Source organism: Hirsutella rhossiliensis (assembly GCF_020360975.1).
Source record: "Hirsutella rhossiliensis strain HR02 chromosome Unknown scaffold00038, whole genome shotgun sequence".
In the NCBI taxonomy this organism is placed as follows: Eukaryota; Fungi; Ascomycota; class Sordariomycetes; order Hypocreales; family Ophiocordycipitaceae; genus Hirsutella; species Hirsutella rhossiliensis.
This window is the reverse complement of record NW_025408704.1, coordinates 7,074-29,629: the sequence shown is the minus strand read 5'-3', so window position 1 is coordinate 29,629 and position 22,556 is coordinate 7,074. Positions and strand designations below refer to the sequence as shown.

The 22,556-nt window shown below is 42.4% G+C and overlaps 2 protein-coding genes across 2 annotated transcripts; both read left to right on the top strand.

Annotated features, from left to right (window-relative positions):
• Nucleotides 1–1,770: 1,770 nt before the first annotated feature.
• Nucleotides 1,771–3,160, top strand: HRG_12033 (DDE superfamily endonuclease domain-containing protein; the record flags this gene model as incomplete). Its single annotated transcript, XM_044870503.1, has 2 exons — nucleotides 1,771–2,083; nucleotides 2,505–3,160. 2 exons carry the CDS (start codon nucleotides 1,771–1,773, stop codon nucleotides 3,158–3,160), a joined length of 969 nt encoding a protein of 322 aa, XP_044714410.1.
• Nucleotides 3,161–4,808: 1,648 nt separating this feature from the next.
• On the top strand, nucleotides 4,809–6,648 carry HRG_12032 (heat-labile enterotoxin alpha chain domain-containing protein; the record flags this gene model as incomplete). The annotated part of the gene is made up of 4 exons (XM_044870502.1): nucleotides 4,809–5,352; nucleotides 5,379–5,921; nucleotides 5,950–6,488; nucleotides 6,511–6,648. 4 exons carry the CDS (start codon nucleotides 4,809–4,811, stop codon nucleotides 6,646–6,648), a joined length of 1,764 nt encoding a protein of 587 aa, XP_044714409.1.
• Nucleotides 6,649–22,556: the final 15,908 nt, after the last annotated feature.

Genomic DNA, 22,556 nt, shown 5'->3' with positions numbered 1-22,556 from the left:
ATTTCTCAAGATCGAGGAGAAAGAACTCTGCTTTAAGGCCAAGCCAAAGAGATTCTCCAGAAGGTTCCATCTGCGACTTTAACGGCAGCCGCCTGACCATACAAAATGGCTGTGTCATCGTCAGGCAGAAGGGCCAAGCCCAAAACCTCGAGGAGATCAATCTTCAGGCATCAAGTAGGCATCAGGATTATGCTGCTCAACGCGCCCGGGGCATATATCGCTTCGATTTGCCAACGAAGCAACATACGATTGTTCCGTTGCGGCACAAGCCCAAGAGCCCGTTAATACCGACTTCAAGGCTTTGAACAAGCGGATTGAATGGCAGATCAACAATCCCGACCGTGGCCTATGTTACATACCCATCGATCTCGAGAGCGCGAAGATCTTTGTGTTCACCGATGGATCATTCGCCAACAATAAGGATTTAAGCTCTCAAATCGGCTTTGTGATTATCATCGCCAATGAGACCGCGCAATCAACCGATTCATTTTCCATCCGCGGAAACATTCTTCATTGGAGCTCAACTAAATGCAAGCGCGTTACTCGAAGCGTTCTTGCATCAGAGATCTATGGATTGACATCGGGCTTCGATCTCGCATTTGTGATCAAGCAAACGGTCAATACGATCGCACAACGCCTTGATCTGAAGCAAATCCCGCTCGTCATTTGCACAGATTCATATAGCCTCTATGAGTGCCTCGTCAAACTTGGCACCACAACAGAGAAGCGACTCATGATAGATATCATGGCGCTGAGGCAGGCATATGAATCAAGGGATATTGCGGAAATCCGTTGGGTCAACGGCGCAGATAACCCTGCCGATGCTATGACAAAGGCATCACAAACAGCGCCCTCACGCAGTTTATTAGCGACAATCAGCTAAACGTGAGGTGGAAGGATTCGTTCATCGCAATAACACAACAATTCTCGACGAGATTTAATCGGTTTTTCGTTTCCTTCTTCTGCTTTACCGTCGTTCTTTATTCCATTCACATTAACGAGGAGATCCTCGTGTCCATATTCAACGTGGGACCGATGGAATCAGCTAGCGCATCCGGCGCTCGAAATGCGACCCATGATGGCGTGTGGCAGAACACACCCAGTGTGGGAGGAAGCTACAGTCAGAGCACACTATCCAACATAGTGATGCATCGTGGTAGGAGTTTGTTGGTGTTCTTGTTCGTGTTTTTCCTATCTCATCTTAATTCGCTGTGTTTGGTGTGTTTTTGGTGGATTGATTAGTGCGCGATCATCGATTTAGAAAGAGGTTCCAGTGTTGGATCCACCTGTGCACTAGGCACCGATCGCGCACGTATAACTAATCGACCGCGCTAGTCACGTGCAGTAAGAGGTGAGACACAGGAGGAAGGTCTTTTGTTTGTATGGGACACGTTTCCCTAGTTACACAAGATATAACCAATTGAACCAGTTCGAATAACCTCACTGCAGTGAAGAGCCTGTCCACATAATAACTAGTAAAAAAAGGCATCACGTCTTTTCGGCTAACTTTTCGAAACTAAGCTTAAAACACGAAAAAGCATAGGGGGTCTAAGTCGACCCCGTGTGCACATTAAGCACGGGGTGCATTGACTAGGTAAAGGGTCACTGACTTGGAAATCGAACGTAGCTATATAAAAGTGGCCGCGTAACGCTTATAAATTTAGGTACTCTACGTTATAAGGGATTTCCCGGTGATCTGCCGGATCGGGCGATTCGCCGGATTCACCGCCAGTTCACGTCTCCACTTCAATCCTGAATTTCTCCACCACCATGGCCCCGATTGATGAAGCGCTTGAGTTTCTGAAGCTGTGTGACACTGTTAACTATGCCAAGACTGCGCGTCAGTTCAATTGCGACGAGACTACCCTGCGACGGCGACACCAAGGCAAACAGAGGTCAAGACGGGATGCCGACAGTTTGTATAAGTCACGTCTCTCAAAACAGCAAGAAAGGGATCTTGTTGCGTATATTCGCAAGCTTTCATCACGTGGGATTCCGCCTACGCTGCCGATGATCAAAAGTTTTGCCCAGGATATCGCCAAAATTGAGGTCGGAAAGGACTGGCCGTATAGCTTCGTCCGACGTAACAGCGATGAGCTCGGTTGCACTTGGTTCGACGGTTTTGATATCGCAAGAAAGAGCAGACAATGCTTCTAGATACAGAGCCTACTATGAGCTTGTAAGTAGGTGCCCAAGTCCATCCCTTCATTGCTGATCGTACAAGATTGGCGAGAAAATCGAGAAATACGACATCCTGCCTTGCAACACGTATAATGTGGACGAAAGGGCTTTCTCCTCGGCGTCATCAATCGTACCAAGAGAGTATTCTCTGTTCGTGCCAAGAAGCAAGGAAAATTGATCGGTGCTGCGCAGGATGGCAACAGATCATGGATCACGTTCCTGGCATGTGTCTGTCAAGACCTGACAGCGCTACCCCGTTTCTCATCTACCAAGGCAAGCCAGGGCAAGTTCAGGACTCCTGGCTCACGGAGTTTGATCCGGAGCACCAAGCGGCGTTTTCACAACCTCAGAAACGGGTTGGACGAACCATGAACTTGGAAAGGAATGGCTCATTGGTGTTTTCGACCGGTTCACGAAAGAAAAGGCGCGAAACGGCCGGGATTACCGCCTCCTGATTACCGACGGACACTCTAGTCATGTCAATATGGACTTCCTGGAGTGGTGTGACCAGCATCGGATAATCGTTGCCGTGTTTCCGCCGCATTCCACGCACAGGCTGCAGCCCCTGATGTGTCCCTTTGGCCCTCTTTCGACCGCATACACCAACCAGCTCATCCAGTGGACTGCAAAGACACAGGGACTCATCGGGCTATCGAAACGCGAGTTCTGGTCGTTATTTTGGAACGCATTCGGGTCATCTTTCTCGGCGGAGAACATCGCAAGTGGTTGGAAACGGACCGGACTCCTCCCATTTGACCCTGAAGTCGTTTTGTCGCAGATCGCGGAGAAAACAGAAGATGAGTCTGAGTCTGGCGACAGCTCCGTTGACTCGCTCGCCCTGCAGCAGCCCACTGCTCGGGATTTGCGCCGACTTGTCGACAAGGTAGTCGATGGATCCTCAAAAACGCTAGCCGAGACAGTCGGAAGCTCAAAGTACTCTCGAAAGTCTCCAATCTCAGAACGAATTGCTTCGATATGAGAATCAGGGACTTCGGGAGACTATCTTTCACGAAGCAGCGCAGAATGCGCGGTAAAGCTCTGAAGGATTACCTTTTCGATCGTGTAGATCCTAACTCGGCGCAGGTATTTAGCCCTGCAAAAGTGGCCCAAGCGCTTGAAGAGCAGCCATGGAGACTCAGAAGCAAGAAGAGGCCTTGGAGAAAGAACGACAAAGGTTTGAGCGACAGCAAAAGGCGGCAAACCTCAAAGTTCTCGCTCTGGAGAAGAGAAGGCAGCGGGAGGCAAAAACTGAGCAAAGACGTCAGGCAAAGGAAGCCAGACAACAAGAGCGGGAGAAAAACAGGCAGATACGGAAAGAGCTCAAGCGAAAGAACCAGAAAAAAATGTCGGAAATGGGATCCGGACCCTCTGTTGCTCCACAGACTCGCGAGAAGAGTCCGGGCGTTCGAGACGAGATTGTCGTCGCCATTTCGGCTCCACCAGAACCGACGACAGCTCCGGAACACTCAAAATCGCCAAACATTAAGTTGCGTAAAGATCCAAAGCCGGCATTGACCACTTCCTCACGTCCCAAAAGCCATCATTGGCTGTCGAGCGCGACCAGGAGATGGTAGTCGCAATGCGGGGACTTGCGCGATCGGGACGCCACAGGAAGCGGCCACGGTGGCTTGATGACTGCGAAGTAGATTGAATGGAATTGCTAGGCATCTTTCTTGCTTCTGCTTTAATGTGAGATTGTTTCATATTATTTTCGTGGAGTTTCACTCAAATCTTCACCGGAATGCAAGGAACCAAAATCCGGCGAATCGTCCGATCCGGCAGATCACCGGAAATCCCTTAAGGGAAGCTGGGAAGAAGGTTATGCACTTAAACGAGGAAATTGAGTACATAGCGCGGCTATGTTATGCTTATAAATTTGGTTGGCGCTAATGTACCCTACCGTTTCCCAGTCAGTGACCCTTTTCCTAGTCAATGCACCCCCCGTGCTTGATGTTCAAGCGCGGGGGGTCGACTTTCAGACCCCCCTAGTATATCGCGCTGATCTGGCGACTCGGCAAGTCTGCATTGACTAGGAGGGCTGTGCCATGGGACGAAGTGCCCTCTAGGTGCCGTACACGGCTTCCGCCGCCTGCGCTGTCCATCTTTGGGCCATCTACATGTAACATGTTGTATTCAAGCCGAGTATAAAGTTATAAACCAGCCGCCTTCTTGCCATAATCATGTAATATGCCGAGCTGCATAATGCACTCGTACTCATTACGCTAGATTATTCTCTCGTTTACAAACTTCCAGCTTATAGCATTCACTATGTACGGGCGCCGGCTTGCCGTCGTCCTATCCACGTCGCTTTGTCTGCTACCATGGCCCAGTAGCTGTCAAGTCTCGCCAATTGAACCGCCAGCGCAAACACCAATCAAATTGGTTGCCCGTGGTGACGGCGACCTTACAATAGCACGTATTCAGGAGCTTGGTGGCATTCCGGCCAAGTTTCATCCTCAAGCGTCTTCTGAAGCATACCAGCTCTTGATGCATCAAGATGGCCCTTTGATGATACTAGCATATTCGTCTCAACTACAAAGTTCAAGGTCGCCAACGACTTTGTGAAGCTAAGGGCTCCAGGTAAAGGGGTTGTGTCTATAATCCAAGCAACACCAAATTTTGTCGACATGGCTACGTCTCTCGGAGACCGCAGTTTAAGCCCGGAGGAGGCAGAAGTCGCGGCGGTTGGGGGAATCCGTCTGCAGCAAATTAGAGGATGGCTAAAGCCGAATCATGACGTACCCGACGACGCAGAACTGGAACAGGTCGTTGACAGCAGTTTCTTTGAGAAAAACCAGAGTATGACAGCTTTCGATCAGTTTGCCGCTCTTAACCAACCACAACTAGCCGGATTCGAAGATGATGAGGCTGTGTGGGGAACGGAAGAATGGAAAGCCCTCAAGCCCCCTCAGGGCCAGTCAGCCCAGGACAATGTCAAGGCATTCATGGACAAGAACGGGGCCGCAGTAGGCTGGGAAGGCAACTTTCCCCTCAAGTTTTCCCCGTCAAAGATTCTGAAAGCCCCCGGGGGCGAGCCTGGCGATGAAACACCCAAGAATGAGCCCTGCAAGAGAGACGGACTACTTTGCGTGGGAAAGAGTGGTCCCAACACCGACAAGGAGCCCAACAAGAGTCGGCCGGGAAGTTCCAACGACGACGGAATTGCCAAGAGTGAGCCGGGCGTGTTCTCCCTCCAGCCGAAGAGGAGATTCCAAAGATATTGCCGGAACCTCCAGCCGAGGTGTTGCACCCCAATTTTATTAGAGTTGCCAGCTACCTGCAAGCAGCACAGATGCTAACCAGCGTCGCGCATTCCGCCATTGACCATATTAATAATAGCTCTCTTGGGTCCGACATTGAGCACCACAACTGGGCTGCAGTCCTTAAGGACAGCGGATCTATTCTTCACCAAGTTTCAACCGATAACGTTCCAGGTCTCCACGACATAGAAAAGGACGTGGCTAAGATGAAGAGCGATTTGCAGTCCATTGACATGGATAGGCCGCTAGAAGCTGTGACTAAAATTCACAGCATCTTAAGCGAGCACACGGCCAATGTTGAGCTTATTATTGTGGAAAACTATGTTCCAGGACTGCCAGAGATTAGATCAAATTTCAATGGGACATGGGATGAGGTGAAACACGTGCTCGAAAAGGACGAAAGCTCGGTATTAAAGGCAGAAGAAATTGCCCTTTCCATCAGCAAACGAACACTCTCAACCATCAACGACGTTCTTCGCGGTTGGTTTCCCTTCTATAAAGAGCCAAGACACTACAAGAGAGCATATAAACAAGGTCCACGAAGATTTTGTTAAATACAAGAACAACAAAGAGAGCCTTGGGACGCTTATCAAGGACGGTATTACATGGCCCGTAACACATTTCAGAGATGCCCTGCATAAAGTGGCGCAGAACTACATTCCTTGGTTCAAACCGGTAGAGGATAAATTACATTTACGGGGCAGGTCGCAGCCTCGCAATACGCTACCGCCCAACGTCGGCGACGACAAGAACGAAAAAGGCGAGCAGGAACCTTTTAAATTTCAACAACAGGAGTGGAACAAGTACATCCGCCAACGGAATGCATCCGACTGGAGCAAGACTGATGAGTGCATCGGCGCCAAGGCGCAGGCCCGGCAAGGAGACGTGGCAAAAGTAGGGACATGGCAAACGCAAACGAACGAGTTGACACGCGCCTGTTATGCTGAGCAGTTTAACGAATGGAAGGCTGCAAAGATCCGTTTCAGGTTCACCAAGATGAGTGGGAAAGCTTTATCAGTAGTGGCCTGGACTTGGAAATTCTACCACGTGCGTTGAGGACAAAGCACAGAACTGGAAAGGAGATGCGGCGAAGGAAGAGGAATGGAATAAGCACATGAGTGCACTACGAGAGTGCTATACGGAGCAGTTCAAGGATTGGACCAAGGTCGTCGCCCCTCGCGACTATGGTCAGACGCTACCGTTATAACTTGTAGAGTTTTTTACCAGTTCTGTAAGGCGGCTCGAGAAGGCGGCGAAATCACCACGTAGAACTACATTATCTATAAAGTCAAATGTGGCCGAAAGTACTCGGATTACCCATATAGCTGCTTCGAAGCGTGTCGTACCTGTTTGTGTAAATAGCTTCACTTTGTAATATGTATATAGGGATAATGGTGAGAGGAAAGAAAAGGAGACTCGAGAGGGAAGGGTAATGTGAGCGGGCCAAGTGGCCAGGCTCAAGTGAGCTGGGAGGGGAAGGACAATGCCGGTGATGGCCACGGCCGGAGGTAACAGAATCGAGAAAAAGCAAGAAGGTCGCGTGTATTTAAGAGGCGAGGGTCAGGCAGTCATTTGATCAGAACAAGCGGCGTTGCGGACAAGCAGTCTTGCCTCTTTGCAGGCCCTCACCTTTTTCCGTGACGAGCGAAGTGGCGTGTGGTACGACTTACACGGATTTGAAGCCTTGAGCCCGACCGCCGATCACGCGGAAACACCACAAGCCGACTACGAATGTCACTACGAGGTCCTTCTTGCCGTGATTAAATGATCTGAGACTACAAGAGACGATACGAGAGAAAGTAGTGGTGGCCTTGCTGCTGCGCGTGCTGTTGGTGTTGTGCCCTCGTCCCCGTCACAGTAAGGGAGTGTGGGTGTTTTAATAGCGATTCGGGATGCAGCGACGAGCTAAAAGGGGAAAGGCTTGCCTAAAGCAGAAGGCTGTAGTGGCCGGCGGGGAATTTGCAATGTCCGACTTTACTAGCAAGTAACCTTCGGCGCTTGCTCTGCTTATTATAGACAACGCAGAATTATCCAAGGAGTCGCTCGACTTTCTCTTTTATTACCTCTTTCTGCCTTCTAAGCTTCCCGATAGCTATAATAGCTCTAGTAGTAACGAGTCAATCTTAATTGACTTTATACTAGACTCTTTGCGGCGGTTTCTAGACGAGGCAGACGCTAAGTATAAGACGGCTGCTAAAGCTGCTATTTCTATAATAGAGAATATACGAACGGTAAGAGAGACGCAAGGATATTTATAAGTGAATAGCGTGCTAGAGACCTTATAGCGTATTGCCTCCTTCGGTATCTCTTTTAGCCTATATTATATTATCCCTATATATAGACTTCTTAATACTAACTTAGATATTTAGAAGTTATTACTTTATTTTACGTTAAGGCTTAGAACGTAGGAGTTCTTATTTACTAGGTTAAAGGCTCTATGTTATTCGAGCTCTTCGAACTATTACGAATTAACTCGTTCGTCTTTAGCGCCCGCGGCCGACTAATTCGCTAATTCCCCGCGACTACGATCCGTGTCTCCTAGGATATCTTTACGTAGGCCGATTTCTAGTCCTTTATAGCTAAGACTCTAGTTAAGATAAGCCTATAAATAGTCCTAGGAATAAAGGAAAAGTCGTTAAGCCGGGCAGAGGCACGATAAGGACCGAATACGACCGATCTACGTATCGTAATAGAGCTATTAATAAGTTTACTCTTAGGCTTAGGCGAGCTAACGAATATAGACGGAATCTATATAAATACCTATAAGGAGGTTATATAGGCTAATAGCAAGCTCCCTTAGAGGAGGTCTAAGCTATAGCTACTTATCCGGGTCTCGTTATAGCTTACGATATTACGAAATAGTAGCGGCTCTAAGGGCGCTTATAAGTCTTTTATAGTATTCTTATTAGCTCGCGTACTTAGGGCTGCTAACCGCTAGGAATTACTAAGCGATATTCTCTACGTAATAGTAACTAAGATTTGCCGACGGCTTAACGGTAAGTAGCTTAAGACTATCGATAAAGCTATTTCGGAGCTAATCGCAAAGCGCTAGTAAAAGATCTAATAACTTTGCGAGCTATAGCTCGACTTAGCGGCAATTTCGGAACTCGATATAGAAAAGGATAACTATATCCCCCTTAGGGTAATAAACGATTTTATATCCTCTATTTTAGAACGGAAGAATTTAGATAAGACGAGTTTCTCTTTAATAGTAGGCGTCTATTACCTCGATATATACGTGCTTCCTTCGGTCTATATAGATACCGAATTAGCTTATCTACCGTTCTAACTTACTATAATTAAGATATAGGTAGCTAGTAATATCGACTCTTAGATTAAGAGGTATATTAATAAAGAATCCTTATATAAAAACTTATACGATTTACTACGAAAGTACTATATAGTAGCGTCGTCTTAGTACGATAGTCGACTTAAAGGAATATCTAGAATAATTCTTATTATTCTCGAACTCTAGGTTAGCGCGGATCGGGCGGCGGTCTATACTCTCCCGATACTATAGGACTACGATCTAGAGATCCTAGTCTAAGTATACTAAGCGATATTACTCGGATTCCGGGGGGATATAGTAAGGCTTTATAGAGCTAAAGAGTATATTAAGCAGCGATAGTCTTTTATATAAAAGACGCTTAAGCCTTCTATCTTTTATTCCTATGGTAATAAGGAATCGTTCTTAGTACGATATTATTTACGATCGAATCTATACTAAGGATTATTGCGTAGGATTAATATCGACGCTATAAAAATAAGGTAGGCGAAGTAAAAGAATTCTAACTTCAAGAGAGTATAACGATCTAATAGAACGCTATAGGTATAGCGCGTACTAATAGGTTTAGCTAGAAGAAGACGGAATATAATACTAGGAGCATACCCTATAGTATAGTTATTGCGAGCTATAAAGAGGAGTATAAAATCTAACTATCGCTATATATAAATAGCCGCTGCCTATAAAAATATTTAAAGTATAGGCAATAGTATTTAAGCTAGCCGTCCCTCCTATTTTCGGCTACTAGCGAGATATAATACTCTATATCCTTAATAACGTGCTCCGATATAAAGACTTTCTAAGTTCTTAGCCTATAATATCCTATTACCTTCGGGACTATAAAGGGCTTTTAAAGTATATAGCTCCCGACTATTAGCGCGTTTACCTCTTATCTAAAACGAAGCCTTATATCGTTACTTATAAACGAGATAAATTTATCGCTAGTAGTTCGATATCGGACGTATATATTAATAATAGCCTTCGTTTCTAGTACTTTAATAACTTTTAGGGCGTTTTTATTAAAGAGATAATGCCTATACTTACTCTTTTAGATCACTATATATTTTAGCTGCCTAACCGCTTTAAGGCAATATAATGCTTCCTTAAGCTAAACTATTTTCGCTTAAACAGAGAAACTCTTAATAAAGTTATAGCTAGCTAGTCGAAATATCTAGAGTATATAACTCTAGGTAAGTATAAGGCTCTAGCTAAACTGCTATTTAGGTACCGGATATAGTAGATAAGCGTGCTTAGGCAGCTTATAGCGCTAAGTATTAACTTTAATAAGGCTAAGATAGCTATATTTTTACTATAGATTAGTCTCTAAGCCGGTTTAAAGTTTTCTAAGGAAGTTTTAATGTGCTCTTATACGCGTTTCTATAATATAGAGTTTAATAGGAGGATATATAAACACCTACTTATATCTATCTCCTATATTAGTAAGAACTAAGATTCTTATACTATACTTTAGATCTATACCTTTCTATTAGCACCTCTTATCTATAATAATAGAAGATTTAAAAGGACTTTTTCTTAATATTCTTTATAAATATAAGAGTATTTCCTACTAGTGTCGCGAAGCGTAGCTTGATTTCGTAGTTCTCGAAGATATCCCTTAGTAAGAGGGACCAAGGAAGCTAAAAACACCCGGTATAGAAGAAGGAGCTAAAAAGAAGGTATAGAAAGGAGAGTAGGGGCATAAGGGGAAGTATAAGTAGCGAGAGATAAGACGGATATACCGGAAACGGCTGCAAAGGAAGGAAAAAACCGGTAAAAAGCTCGGTAGTTAAAAGGATATTAGTAGCTTCTTTAAGCAGGATCTTCTTTATTAATTAAGATGCTAGACGGGTATAAATAGGGGCGTTAGATAAAGGAAAGAAGGACAATTAAGGCAATATAACAATCACTCCCCTACCTTTATTACTGCCCCCGTAAGAATCAAATCTCTCTGCCCTGCCTATCCGACCCCTTACTTCTAATTTCACCTTCGTATATTTTATATATACTTCTCGTATCTCTCTTCGCGAGAGTTATAAGCCCGGGAGGAATAGAATTCCTATACCTTCCGGCTGCTATAAAAGGCACCTTTCTTATATCCCTCGTAGCTTCCTTTTACCCCTCTTACTAGAAAAGCCGATTTTTAACCGACTTTTCTACCCTTCCCCGCAATAATATCGAAAAACGACTCTGCCGCCCCTACGGTCCGTAGGACGATTCTTATAGAGCCCTAAGATTAGGATAAGTAGGTAAAGGAGCTACGGGCTCGTATAGACAGAACTATCTATAATTTAGTCTTCTCTAATAAGTAGGACCCTCTCGAGCCCCCTCTTCGTCTTAGGGCAACGGACTTTATGAGGAGCTACCCTCTTCTCCGAGCTAACCTCTGCATAATAGAGCTTTTTCTGCTGCCTTAGGTAACTACGAGTCACCGTGAATACCTTTATAAGACGAAGCTGCTAACTGCTGCACGGCGATAACGGAATCCGTTAGTGCCGTAAAGCTAATCTCTCTTCGAGAGGAAGAGACTCTTAGGCAGTGGCTTTTAAAGCTCGAGACCTTAATAGCTCCCTCGAGAGGTTATATAACTAACCGTATTAAGAAGACCTATACGGCCTACCTAGGAGCCTTTTTACTAGGAACCTACTAGCTTCTTCGTAGCTAGCTAAGTAAGAAGAAATCCTCGAGAAGCTAACTAATACTTCCTTATAGAAGCTCTTTCCGGCTAGTAGCTACGGGATATATCTCTGCTAATAAAGCCTATTAGTAACGGTTACTCGACTATCTTTCGAAGCTAGCTAGGAACTAGACGAAGAAGCTGCTAGAGTGTAATAATAAGCAGTCTTATTCCTTCGTGGCTAGCACTCGACCTAGACAGCTCGACCTGCAGCTGCTGCAGCTATGCTGCGGCCCCGCTGCTGCTGTTACGGCTGTTGCTCCTTCGGCTCCTCCTCCTCGAGCCTTAACCTAGTCTTTAACGGCTGCCTAGTCGGCCCCGGCTCCGCCTTTGCTCCGGGTCCGGTCCGTTAGTTAGACCGGCCCGACTAGTCCCCTAATAGACCTTTCAGTCCGTTAGTCGAAAAATCAGGAACTAGTCGAAATCGAACCTCTTCGTTAAAATCAGCAATAAGGGGTAAAAAGGGGTTTTTAAGTAGACCTTCCGGACCGGGACGAGATTCCTCGAAGAAACGAACGAGAAGGAATCGACCTACCTACTAAGCATATAAAAAGCCCTATCGGCTAGAAGACTGCTAGTAGGTCTTCGAGAAAAACCGACCTAAAGAATTAACCCTTTAAAGAGGCTACGAGAAACAGTATAACAGTCTCTTAAGGAGGACCCCTCGTTATAGAAGAAGATAGACGAGATTTAGGTTACTAAGAAATAGCAACTAACGCCGCTACCGTAAATTCGAGGAAAAATCGTTGGTATAGTAAATCCGGCCTTCGTCTTCCCTACGGATTAACAAGGCCAAGACCAACCGTTAGAGCCCTCCGACTATCCCCTACGAAAATCAGCTATCCTTAACTCTAGTGCTTCCTCGATATTTATAATATACTCTTGATTCCGGTCCTTTAAGAAGGCACGGAGGAATACCTTATTGCCGGGAATTAACCGTATAGATAGAGGATACGGAAGGGTGAATTTTACGATGAAATTACCTAATAGGTCTATACGAATTCTTCGACGAAAAGGGTAGCTTTTACCCTCGATTTTTAACGAGCCTAATTTCCTTCCCTTCTTCAGAGGAAGGAATCTTCTAGGATACGACGTCTAAGCCTATAAGGCTAGTCTAGAAGAATTAGACTATTAGGCTTATCGAGGAGAAATTCGGTTAATTTATTCTCGAATTCCGACCTATCCTTAGGAAGGAATCTCTCGAGAAGTTAGCTTTCCCTACTTAAAGGAGGGTAGGTTTAAAGGACCCTCTTCCGGCAGCCTAAGGAGACGGCATTCTTTAGCACGCACGACTTAGTTACCCGGGCCCCCTAGCTTTATATAAGCTAGGCTAATAACAGGGCGTACGAATAAGGGGCCTAAAGACCGTCGAATGTAAACACTACGGCTAAGGAAAGACTAGGAGACGAATTTCTAGACGAACGCCTTTACGGCCGGACTAGCCGTATAAAAATTTAGGTCGACTAGACCGACGTCTCTAGGGATTAGGAAAGCTTCGTTAGGATAATGTTTTTTATAGACGCTTTTTTAGGGATAGTTTTCCCCTATTTCTTACGGACCTACCTAAGTAAGTATAACTAGTCTGCCCTCTAGGACTTCGTTAACTAGATAAAATCCTACTTTAGCTACGAGGTAAAGAAGATATAGTCTAACGGAGAGCTATTTACGAAGGATATCTTAAATTAGCTTTAAAAAAGGGGCATTTTACCCCTCCCGTTAGCACCGAATACCTAGGCCTAGAACGGAGGGGCAGAAAGATTAGGGGGTGCTATAATAGAAAGGGCCTATACGATAAGACTTACTATAAGGCTTCTACACGACCTTTAAAGGGAAGTCGTTAAGACCGCCTATTACCTTCGGAACCGGACCTAAGGGACCTAGGGGACCAAGGGACTATAGGGACCTAGAGACCCTTGTTAAGACCTAAGAATAGACTAGAAATCCCCCCTCGAGCTCTTTACGAAGAAGAGGGCCTCGCTAGCCTACCTTCGTGCCTACGGCTATAAGGCATACGCAATAACTACCGATATATAGCTAAAAAGGAAGAAGAAAAGAAAGCTTAATCCTAGAGCCTTTATTAGTTACCTCGTTAGGTATAATTCTACGAATATCTTCCGGATCTAGATTCCTCTTCTATAGAAGGTTATTTCGACTAGGGATATAATTTTCGACGAATCTAGCTTCTTTAACGGAAAGAAGGATTAAAAGCCCCTCTTACTTATATAACGTTAGCTAATTTAGAAGATCTAAATCCCCCCTTCCTAATAGTCTTAAGAAGAGGTCCTAGATAAGGAAACGGAAGAAGAAACCGACGTTAAAGTAGTCGAGGATAACGCCGACTTCGAAGAAGAGGAAGCTACTAGATTAGATAATCTAGACGAAGAAGGAGACTATAGGAAAGCGGTAGAGCTAGAATACGCCTACCTACCTACGCCTCCTCCTACGTAAGAAGAAGATCTAGAAGCAGCTTTTTTAGTTAGTTTTCCCGTCTCGACCCCTAAGGGGGTAGGAAAGGCACCTCTCTCGAAGGATTACCTAGCTGCCTTTTTATCCCTGCTTCGAGAAGCAAAGGAAGGTATAGGGCCCGATACGGATACTAAAGAAGATTAACCTCTCCCCTATTTCGATCGTTTTTCCGACTTCTACCTAACGCTAATAGAAGACGGTTCCTATAGAGCGTTTATAGTAGGCCGGCTCTTTAAGCTATAGTTATTAGTAAGGAAGGTATATAAAAGAGACCTCCTAGACCTACTAGCAAACTAGAAGCAGCTAGAAAGACACCCCTTTAGAGACTAGTTTTTCTAGGCCTAGAAAGACCACCTAGCCTTACACGAAGAGATAGGGTCTTTCGAAGAGGTCCTTAAGGAAAAAGCAAGAGGAAAATAGGTCCTTAGCTATAAGTAGGTCTTTATCTATAAGACTAATAAACACGGCTTCCTTTAAAAGTGCAAGGCCCGGCTAGTTATCTACGGAACTAGTAGGAAAAGGGGTTTACCTACTAGGGCAACTACCTTAGTAGGGATGTCTTTTCGGACCCTTATAGCTATAGCAGTAGAATTCGACCTCGAGCTCGATTAAATAGATATAGTTAACGCCTTTATTAACTGCCTACTTAAGGAAGAAGAAGTTATCTATATACGCCTTCTACTAGGCTTCTAATAGCTAGGAAAGGTTCTATGGCTTAGGAAAGCTCTATACGGATTACGAAGATCACCCCTTCTTTAGCAATAGCATTTAATAGGTTCCTCGAAGCCCTAGGCTTTACGAAAGTCCCTTAGGAACCGTATATAATATAAAAGGGTAAATTACGGTCTTCTTCTACGTCGACGATATTATCTAGGCCTACCTAAAGAGGAAGAGGCTGCTACTAGGAGGCTATACGAGGCCTATAATAAAGGTATAAGATAACTAGGCTAGGGAGCTAAAGTAGTTCCTAGGGATACGAATCCTTCGAATAGGTCCTAACGGATAATCTAGCTTACCTAAGACGCCTATATCGATAAGGTCGCTTATAAATTCCTTCTTAATTCCCTCGATAAGAAGCTTCCCTCTACGCCTATATTAGACGAAGAGCTTTTACCTAATCCGTCCTTTTAAGCTAGGGAGCAAGAGAAATACTAATATTAATAAAAGGTAGGCTCCCTGCTTTTTTTAGCTATTTCTACTAGACCGGATATCTCTTTTACGGTCTCCCGGCTAGCTAGGCATAACTAGAATCCTAGCCCTAGGCATTAAGAAGTAGTAGATAGAGCTATCCTTTATCTCTATTTAACGAGATTATATAGTCTACGCCTAGGAGGGCTAGAAAGGAAGAAATAAGCTATAGAAATTTTCCTCTATTTAAGCGATTCGTCCTTTATAGATAATTCCTTAGATAGAAAGAGCTTATAGGGTATATTATATCCCTTTTAGAGGAACTATTGCTTAGAGCTTCGAAATAAGCTACTATTATAACTTTAAGTATAGAGGCAGAGCTACTAGCTCTTTTAGAAGCGTTAAAAGAAGCGATTTTCCTTAGCCGGCTAATAATATCGTTACGACTATAAATTCCGTCCCCGTTAGCTATAGAATACGATAATACGTAGACTATACGGATTCTTACGGAGGAAAACAGTAAGCTGTCGACCCGGCTACGGCATATCGATATCTACTAGCATTGGTTACGCTAAGAGGTCTAAAGGGGACTTATTTCCGTCCGTTAGGTTCTAACGGCATTAATAAAAGCCGACGGTCTTATAAAGCCCCTGCCGAAGCAGAAGCTAGCTGTCTTCTTATAGTAAATTAGGCTAGAAGACGTTCGAGAGAAGCTGTCCTTAGAGGCCCGCCTTAAGAGTCTACGAGAGGAGCTAATAGCCCGTACGAGAAGGTAACGTCTATAGCCGAAGAAAGGAAGAGGTTTTCCCTTTAGAGGGCCCCTATTTTAATTAGGCTTTTCCTTCTAAGAAGGCCCCTCTTATAGGACTTTCCTCTTTAGGCCCTTTTCCTTAAGTAGGTCAAAGAGCCTAGGGACCCGAAAGGGCCCTGCTCCTCGAGTAAAGGGAGAAGTGCAGAGCTAAGAACCTCCTCTATACGCTCACTAGCCGAAGCATATTAGCTATGCCCTTACTATAAGGGCAGGCTATAGCTAAGGGGGTGTGTCATGAAGTGGCTAATTCGCAGTTCTCGAAGATATCCCTTAGTAAGAGGACCAAGGAAGCTAAAAACACCCGGTATAGAAGAAGGAGCTAAAAAGAAGGTGCAGAAAGAAGAGTAGGGGCATAAGGGGAAGCATAAGTAGCGAGAGATAAGACGGATGTGCCGGAAACGGCTGCAAAGGAAGGAAAAAACCGGCAAAAAGCTCGGTAGTTAAAAGGACATTAGTAGCTTCTTTAAGCAGGATCTTCTTTGTTAATTAAGATGCTAGACGGGTATAAATAGGGGCGTTAGATAAAGGAAAGAAGGATAATTAAGGCAATATAACAATCACTCCCCTACCTTTATTAGATATACTTCTCGTATCTCTCATGAGAACTAGTAGCTAGCTAAGTTACGACGTAGAGCTTATTAGGAGACCGATAATAAGCTATAGAAGGAGTTTTAATATATCTTACTTAAAAATTTTCTTATTTATATAGATTTATTTAACGTCGATACTAAGTTTCTTTATTAAATTCTTTTAAAGCTAGAGTAGTTATTATTCTTAATTAAAGCTTCTATTTATATCTATAATAACGCTAACTTACTTAATAAAACAGCGTAACCTCTCTAGTAAGCTATATATAATAGATAGTAATATACTTTATATTAAGCGCGCCCTATATTTATATAGGAGCTTAGTTTAAGATAGGGGGATACTTTCCTTAACCTAGTTACTAAGCGCTACTAGCCGGCCTTTACTCTAGAAACTACTTAGTGCGTTACCCCTTTAACTTATTATTAGCTTACGACGACGTACTCTTAATCTAAAGTCTATCTTAATATTCTAATAAGATAGCTTCTAGTTAACGACGGCCTTTATCTCGCTTACCTATAAGTATAAAGCGTATACTAGTTACTAGAGATTATTTAGATACTCTATCGATATTATACTTAGTCCTTTAATAAGTATATAATTTTATAGTACTAATAATTTTAAGGGTTATATCGTCTACTTTAGAATATAGAGTACCTTTAGTAGCTAGTTAAGTTATAATTAGGATCTACTAGTACGCTTAGAGAAGAACGGGTTAAACCTTAAGCTTATTCCGCTATATACCTTTCCTAGCGTACTACTAAACTACTTTATTAAGGACTACGTTTACTAGTACGATTACGATACTAAAACTATTAAGTTTCGCCTTATTAAGGATCCTTAGAGTTTCTACGAGGATAACTAGTCTCTTAGCTAGCATAGCTTAAATTAAAAGCTTACTTAGAGTAAGTACCTATACTTACTATACCTTAGGAGTAGCTTAGTAGAGTAAATTATAGGAATTCTATCCCTACTTAAGGCTCGCCTAGATCTTTATATAGTGCTTAATAGGGATACTTACCTTCTTTTTATAGAGCTCCTATAACTATAACTTAGCTTTTAGCTTAAGCTAAGGGAATTAGTAATTCGATTAAGGGAATTCCTAGGGATATAGGTCGATAATAACTAGTCTTTTAAGATACTTATAGGTTTTAAAAGTAAGCTTATCTTATAAGACGTTAATAATATATAGTATAGAAGGGTTATTATACTATAAGCTAATATCTAATATTAGATAAAATAGTATAAGACTTTTAGCGTATATATAGATACTTTAGAAATATATAGTACCGCTTATTAAGTATAGGCCTATTTTATTAATAATCTACTCTATTAATAAAGGATAATAGTAAAGTAAAAGTAAGCTTTACCAAACACCTTTATACGCTTGACCTATTCCTATCTAACCTATTTACTTACTAAATAGGAACGGAGTAGGCTCTAAAGATCTTTAGGTTAGCTATAGTTCGCTCTATTAGCTACTTAAGTTAAGTTACTATAGATATATTAGTATCTATTACTACTCTTCCCCCGCTCCTTCTATCTACCTTATAAGAGATATAGGTAGTTAAGTAGTCGCGGTATCTAAGCTTCCTAGTATAGGACTCTCGTTTCTATAAAGCTACCTAGGGTATCCTTAATAACGCTTCTACGATTAACTTTCTATCCTATAAAGGCAATCGAGCCTATTATAAGAAGGTATAAGCAATAAGCGTAGAATCGGGTAATCGATAACGTAAGCGGAAGGATCGGTCGAAGGAGTATAGGGTAGGATTTCGTCCGGAATTTATAACGAGCATATAAGGGGCTGAATAATATATTAAAAGAATAGCGTTGTAAAAGATGCTTGCAAACTTACTTATTCTATCTACTACTCTTAAGGAAATCCTTTGTCTTTTATAGACTATTACTCGTTAACTAGTAGACTAATTAGTTAGCTTTCTAGCATATTCTATAGTGATTAAAGCTCTATCTATAGTATATCTTCCTAACTTAGTAGGTAGTCTAATTATAGCGTGATGGTTGACGTAAGACTATGGGTTCTAGTATAAGTAGTGGATTTAACTAGAATATTCTATGCCCTACCTATTCTCGTATCGCGGATATCTTCGGAACCGCTAGGCTAAAATAGGCAATAGGGTATCCGTTCTGCTCGTAATTAGCTTATGCATTTTATGCATATTTTTGTTCATGAGGATAGGCTTATCCTAACCCTTTCCTAGAGGAAGGTATAGATATCTAGTAGAGGTCTTTGTCTTTTAAGGGTTATTCCTTAGACTATATTATAGAGCCTCTTTTACTAGCTTATTCTATAAAGCCTCTCTATGCCTATTATTTCTTTATAATAGTAAAATAGGAATATAAGGGTATATTCTTATACCTATCTAACTATAATACGCTAAAATATACCTTATTAAGTAAGAAATTATATAAAGGGCTAGCTAATATATATCTAGTTTCGGCTAAATACTTTACTAATAGGTATAATAAGTTCTATATATTAAGAAACTATATAAGATAACTAACCTAAGTACGCCGCGTAAGTAAGATAGTATACTATATTAACCGCGGCCTAAGTTCCCTACTATATTAAGTTTCTCTAGACTTAGTAAACTATCTATATAGTTTAATTTAAGATTAAATAGTAAAAGGAAAAGTATTTCTAGAGTTTAAGATTAAGTATAACGTTAAATAGCTTAAAGATCCTAGAATATCTTTACCTTCTTTTTAATACCGCTTATATTATACCTTTTAGTATAATTAGCGATTTCTTAATATATTCTAGGTAATAGGATAGCTAGCGATACTATCTTACGTAGATAATTACGATAAGTAGCTAGTATAAGCCCTCTTATTATTCCTTTTCTTCCTTATAATATCTATAACTACTTTACTTATAAGCGGCTCGTTTAATTTAGTAAAGGGCTATAGTATATAAAAAGAGTAGCTTTAGGTTTAGATTTATAATATAGCTTTGCGTTACGATTAGTACTTAGAGAAATTCTATTATACTTTCTAGTAAATCTAGCTAGAAACTTTAATATAATAGTAATAGGAGTATAAGAGTAATAAAAAACACGCTATAAATTTATTTTAGTATTATCTTATTTAATAATAGCTATATACTCGTTTTATTTAGCTATAAGATACCTTATTAAGGACTTATTTTAGCGTTTTTATAAGAGTCTTTAACTATTATAGATTATAGGCTTAGGCTATAGCCTAAGCTTTATAGTTATATATAAAGGGCTAGATCCTATATATATATATATAGGCTAGCTACGTATAAAAGAGCTCTATATAGCTTATTAATATTATCCTATAAATAGTACCTACAAAAGAGATACTCTTATAGGTAGGGGACTATAGTATAAGGAGATAGCGCGAAGCTTATATAGCTATAAAATTCGATTACGCTAGCCCTATAGAGCTACTTATCCTTATAATTATACCTACTAACTATAGCGAGTATATAAGCTAGTTAATAAAGGTAGTATAAGGCTATAAGTAAACGCTGCGTTTCTAGAAGCTCATAAGCGCACGCTATATAGTAGCGATAGGATTACCGCTCCTTTATAAGATAAATAACTAGCTATCGATATAAATAAGGATACCTTAATATTAGCTACCTATATAGACTAGGCTAAACGTAATAAGAAGACGCTATCGACTACCCCTTATACTACCTTATACTTAAAGTAGCGAGCAAAGTAAGTAATAAGCGAGGAAATTAAGAAGAGGAAGGCTAACGGCCGCTACTTATATTATAGCGCGTCTATATACTTTATATTAAAATGCTCCTTCCTTTTAGCTAAGCGGCCTATAACGGTTTAAGTAGTAAAGATAGAACCGCTCCTTACCTTAGATAATAAGAAGGACTTTACCCCCCTAAGCTTAAAGGAAAAAAAGTAGCTCTAGAGTAAAGATAAGCTCTAGAGCCTTAATTACTAATACTAGTAAAGGAAAAGAAAGAATTATCCTTATATAAAAAGGCCTACTTTAATATAGGTTATAATTAATAACTCCTTACTTATTACTGCCCTTATAGATATAGGCTACTAGTACTACGCCCTAGTTAATAAAGCGCTTATATAGAGATATAAGTACTAGTAAAAAGATCGCTTTAAGGTAAGTAAAGGGCGCCTTAGGTATAATAGAGGGTATAGTAATTAAGGGCATTATATAGCTAGCTATAAAGGTCGACGGTTACTATAAGCTTATTATAGCTTATATAATCTACTAACTAGAGTTTCCCTTAATCCTTAGGAAACCCTAGTTATTATATATAAAGTTATACTTAGTTCTATACTAAAGGAAGCTATAGTTTAGGCACATATAATAGTAGATCCGCTATAACGATAGTTTTATAAGTATAAGACTAAGCGTACGAGCTTTATACTTAATATAAAAGTCCTTACCTCTATCTTTATAGGAACTATATAATAGGTAGAGCGGGGGTAAGGCTAGGCAGCTAATACTATAGTCTACGTAGTTAGCCTAGTAGATATTAATAAGGCCCTTTAAATAAAGAAGCTAAAGTCGCCCTTTAAGCTATAGTAGTAGATACTAAAGCGCTTTTATAACCTCCTATTACTATTTAAGTCCTAGGAAGTAGATAAGCTTAACTTATATAAGCTAGGGGTAAACTATAAGATCGTACTTTATATTAATAAGAAGAGGTAAAAACTACCTATACTATTTAGACCGCTATATAGTATATTATATATAGAGCTACTAATACTAAAGAAGACGCTAAGGGACCTCTTAAATAAGGGTTTTATTTAAGTAAGTAGCTTTAAAGTAAGAGCGCTAGTCTTATTTATATATAAACTAAGGGGCAGGATATAGTTCTTGTTACGGCCAGGCACATACGAGCCTTGACGGCTATAAAGATGTATTGGCACTATGAACAAAGACTCAAAGCTAAGGAGCAAGAAAGGAAGACTAGACTACACGACCGAGCGGGCCTTATATAGACACGAGGTCGCGCGTGGGCACGTGATGCTGCTTGGGCACGTGACACTGGTGAGGTTCTGCGCTGGCTCTCTACGCCGGCGCCCAGGGTCGTGACACTACCCCGTCTAAGGCCTTGATATGCGTATCAAGGTAGTCAGTCGTGGCGGCGGGTTCTTGGTTTCACGGCTTTCTCTGCTGTGTCGTCATCGTCTCGTTCCTCGCAGCCCTCCTCCGCTGCAGCACATTCGATCCAGTATTGCAGGTTGACGGGTGGGCCTGCTGCGTCCGGATGTTCATCGTGGAAAATCTTCAATGCCATTGGTGCGTTACGGAAATTCCTAGCCGGGTACCAGGTCTCATCAGGGTCACATCCCTTCCATAAGACCTGGTATTCCAGTCGTCGACTCCTACCGGTTACTCGAGACTGCTGGACTTGATCAACCTCCCACTCGGGTTCTCCGTTGATCTCCTCGGGTGGCGGAGGTGACTGGATCTGCTGGGGCAAGGGTTATCGGCTGCTTTTCGAAGACGGTCGGCGTGGAATAGGTTCTTCATTTTGTACGACTCGGGCAGCTGCAGTGCGTAGCTATGACCGCGTTCTTCCAGGATTACGAACGGACCTGACCATTGGTTATCTAGCCGAGTAGTCGGAGCGTTCGTGGCGAAGCCTTTCCTGCTGAGAAAAACTCGGTCACCGATGGCAAAGTCGGTTGGTCGTCGTTTCCTATTAGCCTGTTCCTTCTGACGTTCTTGAGCGGCGGTGGCAGCATTCCTGGCGTCTTCCTGGGTTTCCTGGGCGGTCTGCACAAGTTCCCTAGCTCTGGCGGCGGGTCCGGTGGCAGCGGTCTTGTCAGTCGGGGGCAGTGACAGGGGGTTCCGGATATCTCGGCCTAGGGCTACTTTTAACGGTGCCATGTCGATGGAAGAGTGCCAAGACGAGTTATGGGCGAAGTCGAGGGCGGGCAGCAGGGAACTCCAGTTATCTTGATGCTTCGTCACGTAGAATCGTAGCTTTTGATCTAGGTATTGATTTGTAACTTCTACACCTTGGGTCTGAGGGTGTAGGAGCTTCCATGACGATGCTTCGTTCCCGTGAGCCGGTTAATCTCTGCGAGGAAGGCAGAAATAAACTGTCCAGCGTTGTCAGAAATCCATACGAGGGCATACCGAAGAAACGATAGAGGTAGCGGAAGTAGCGGCTAGCTAAGACTT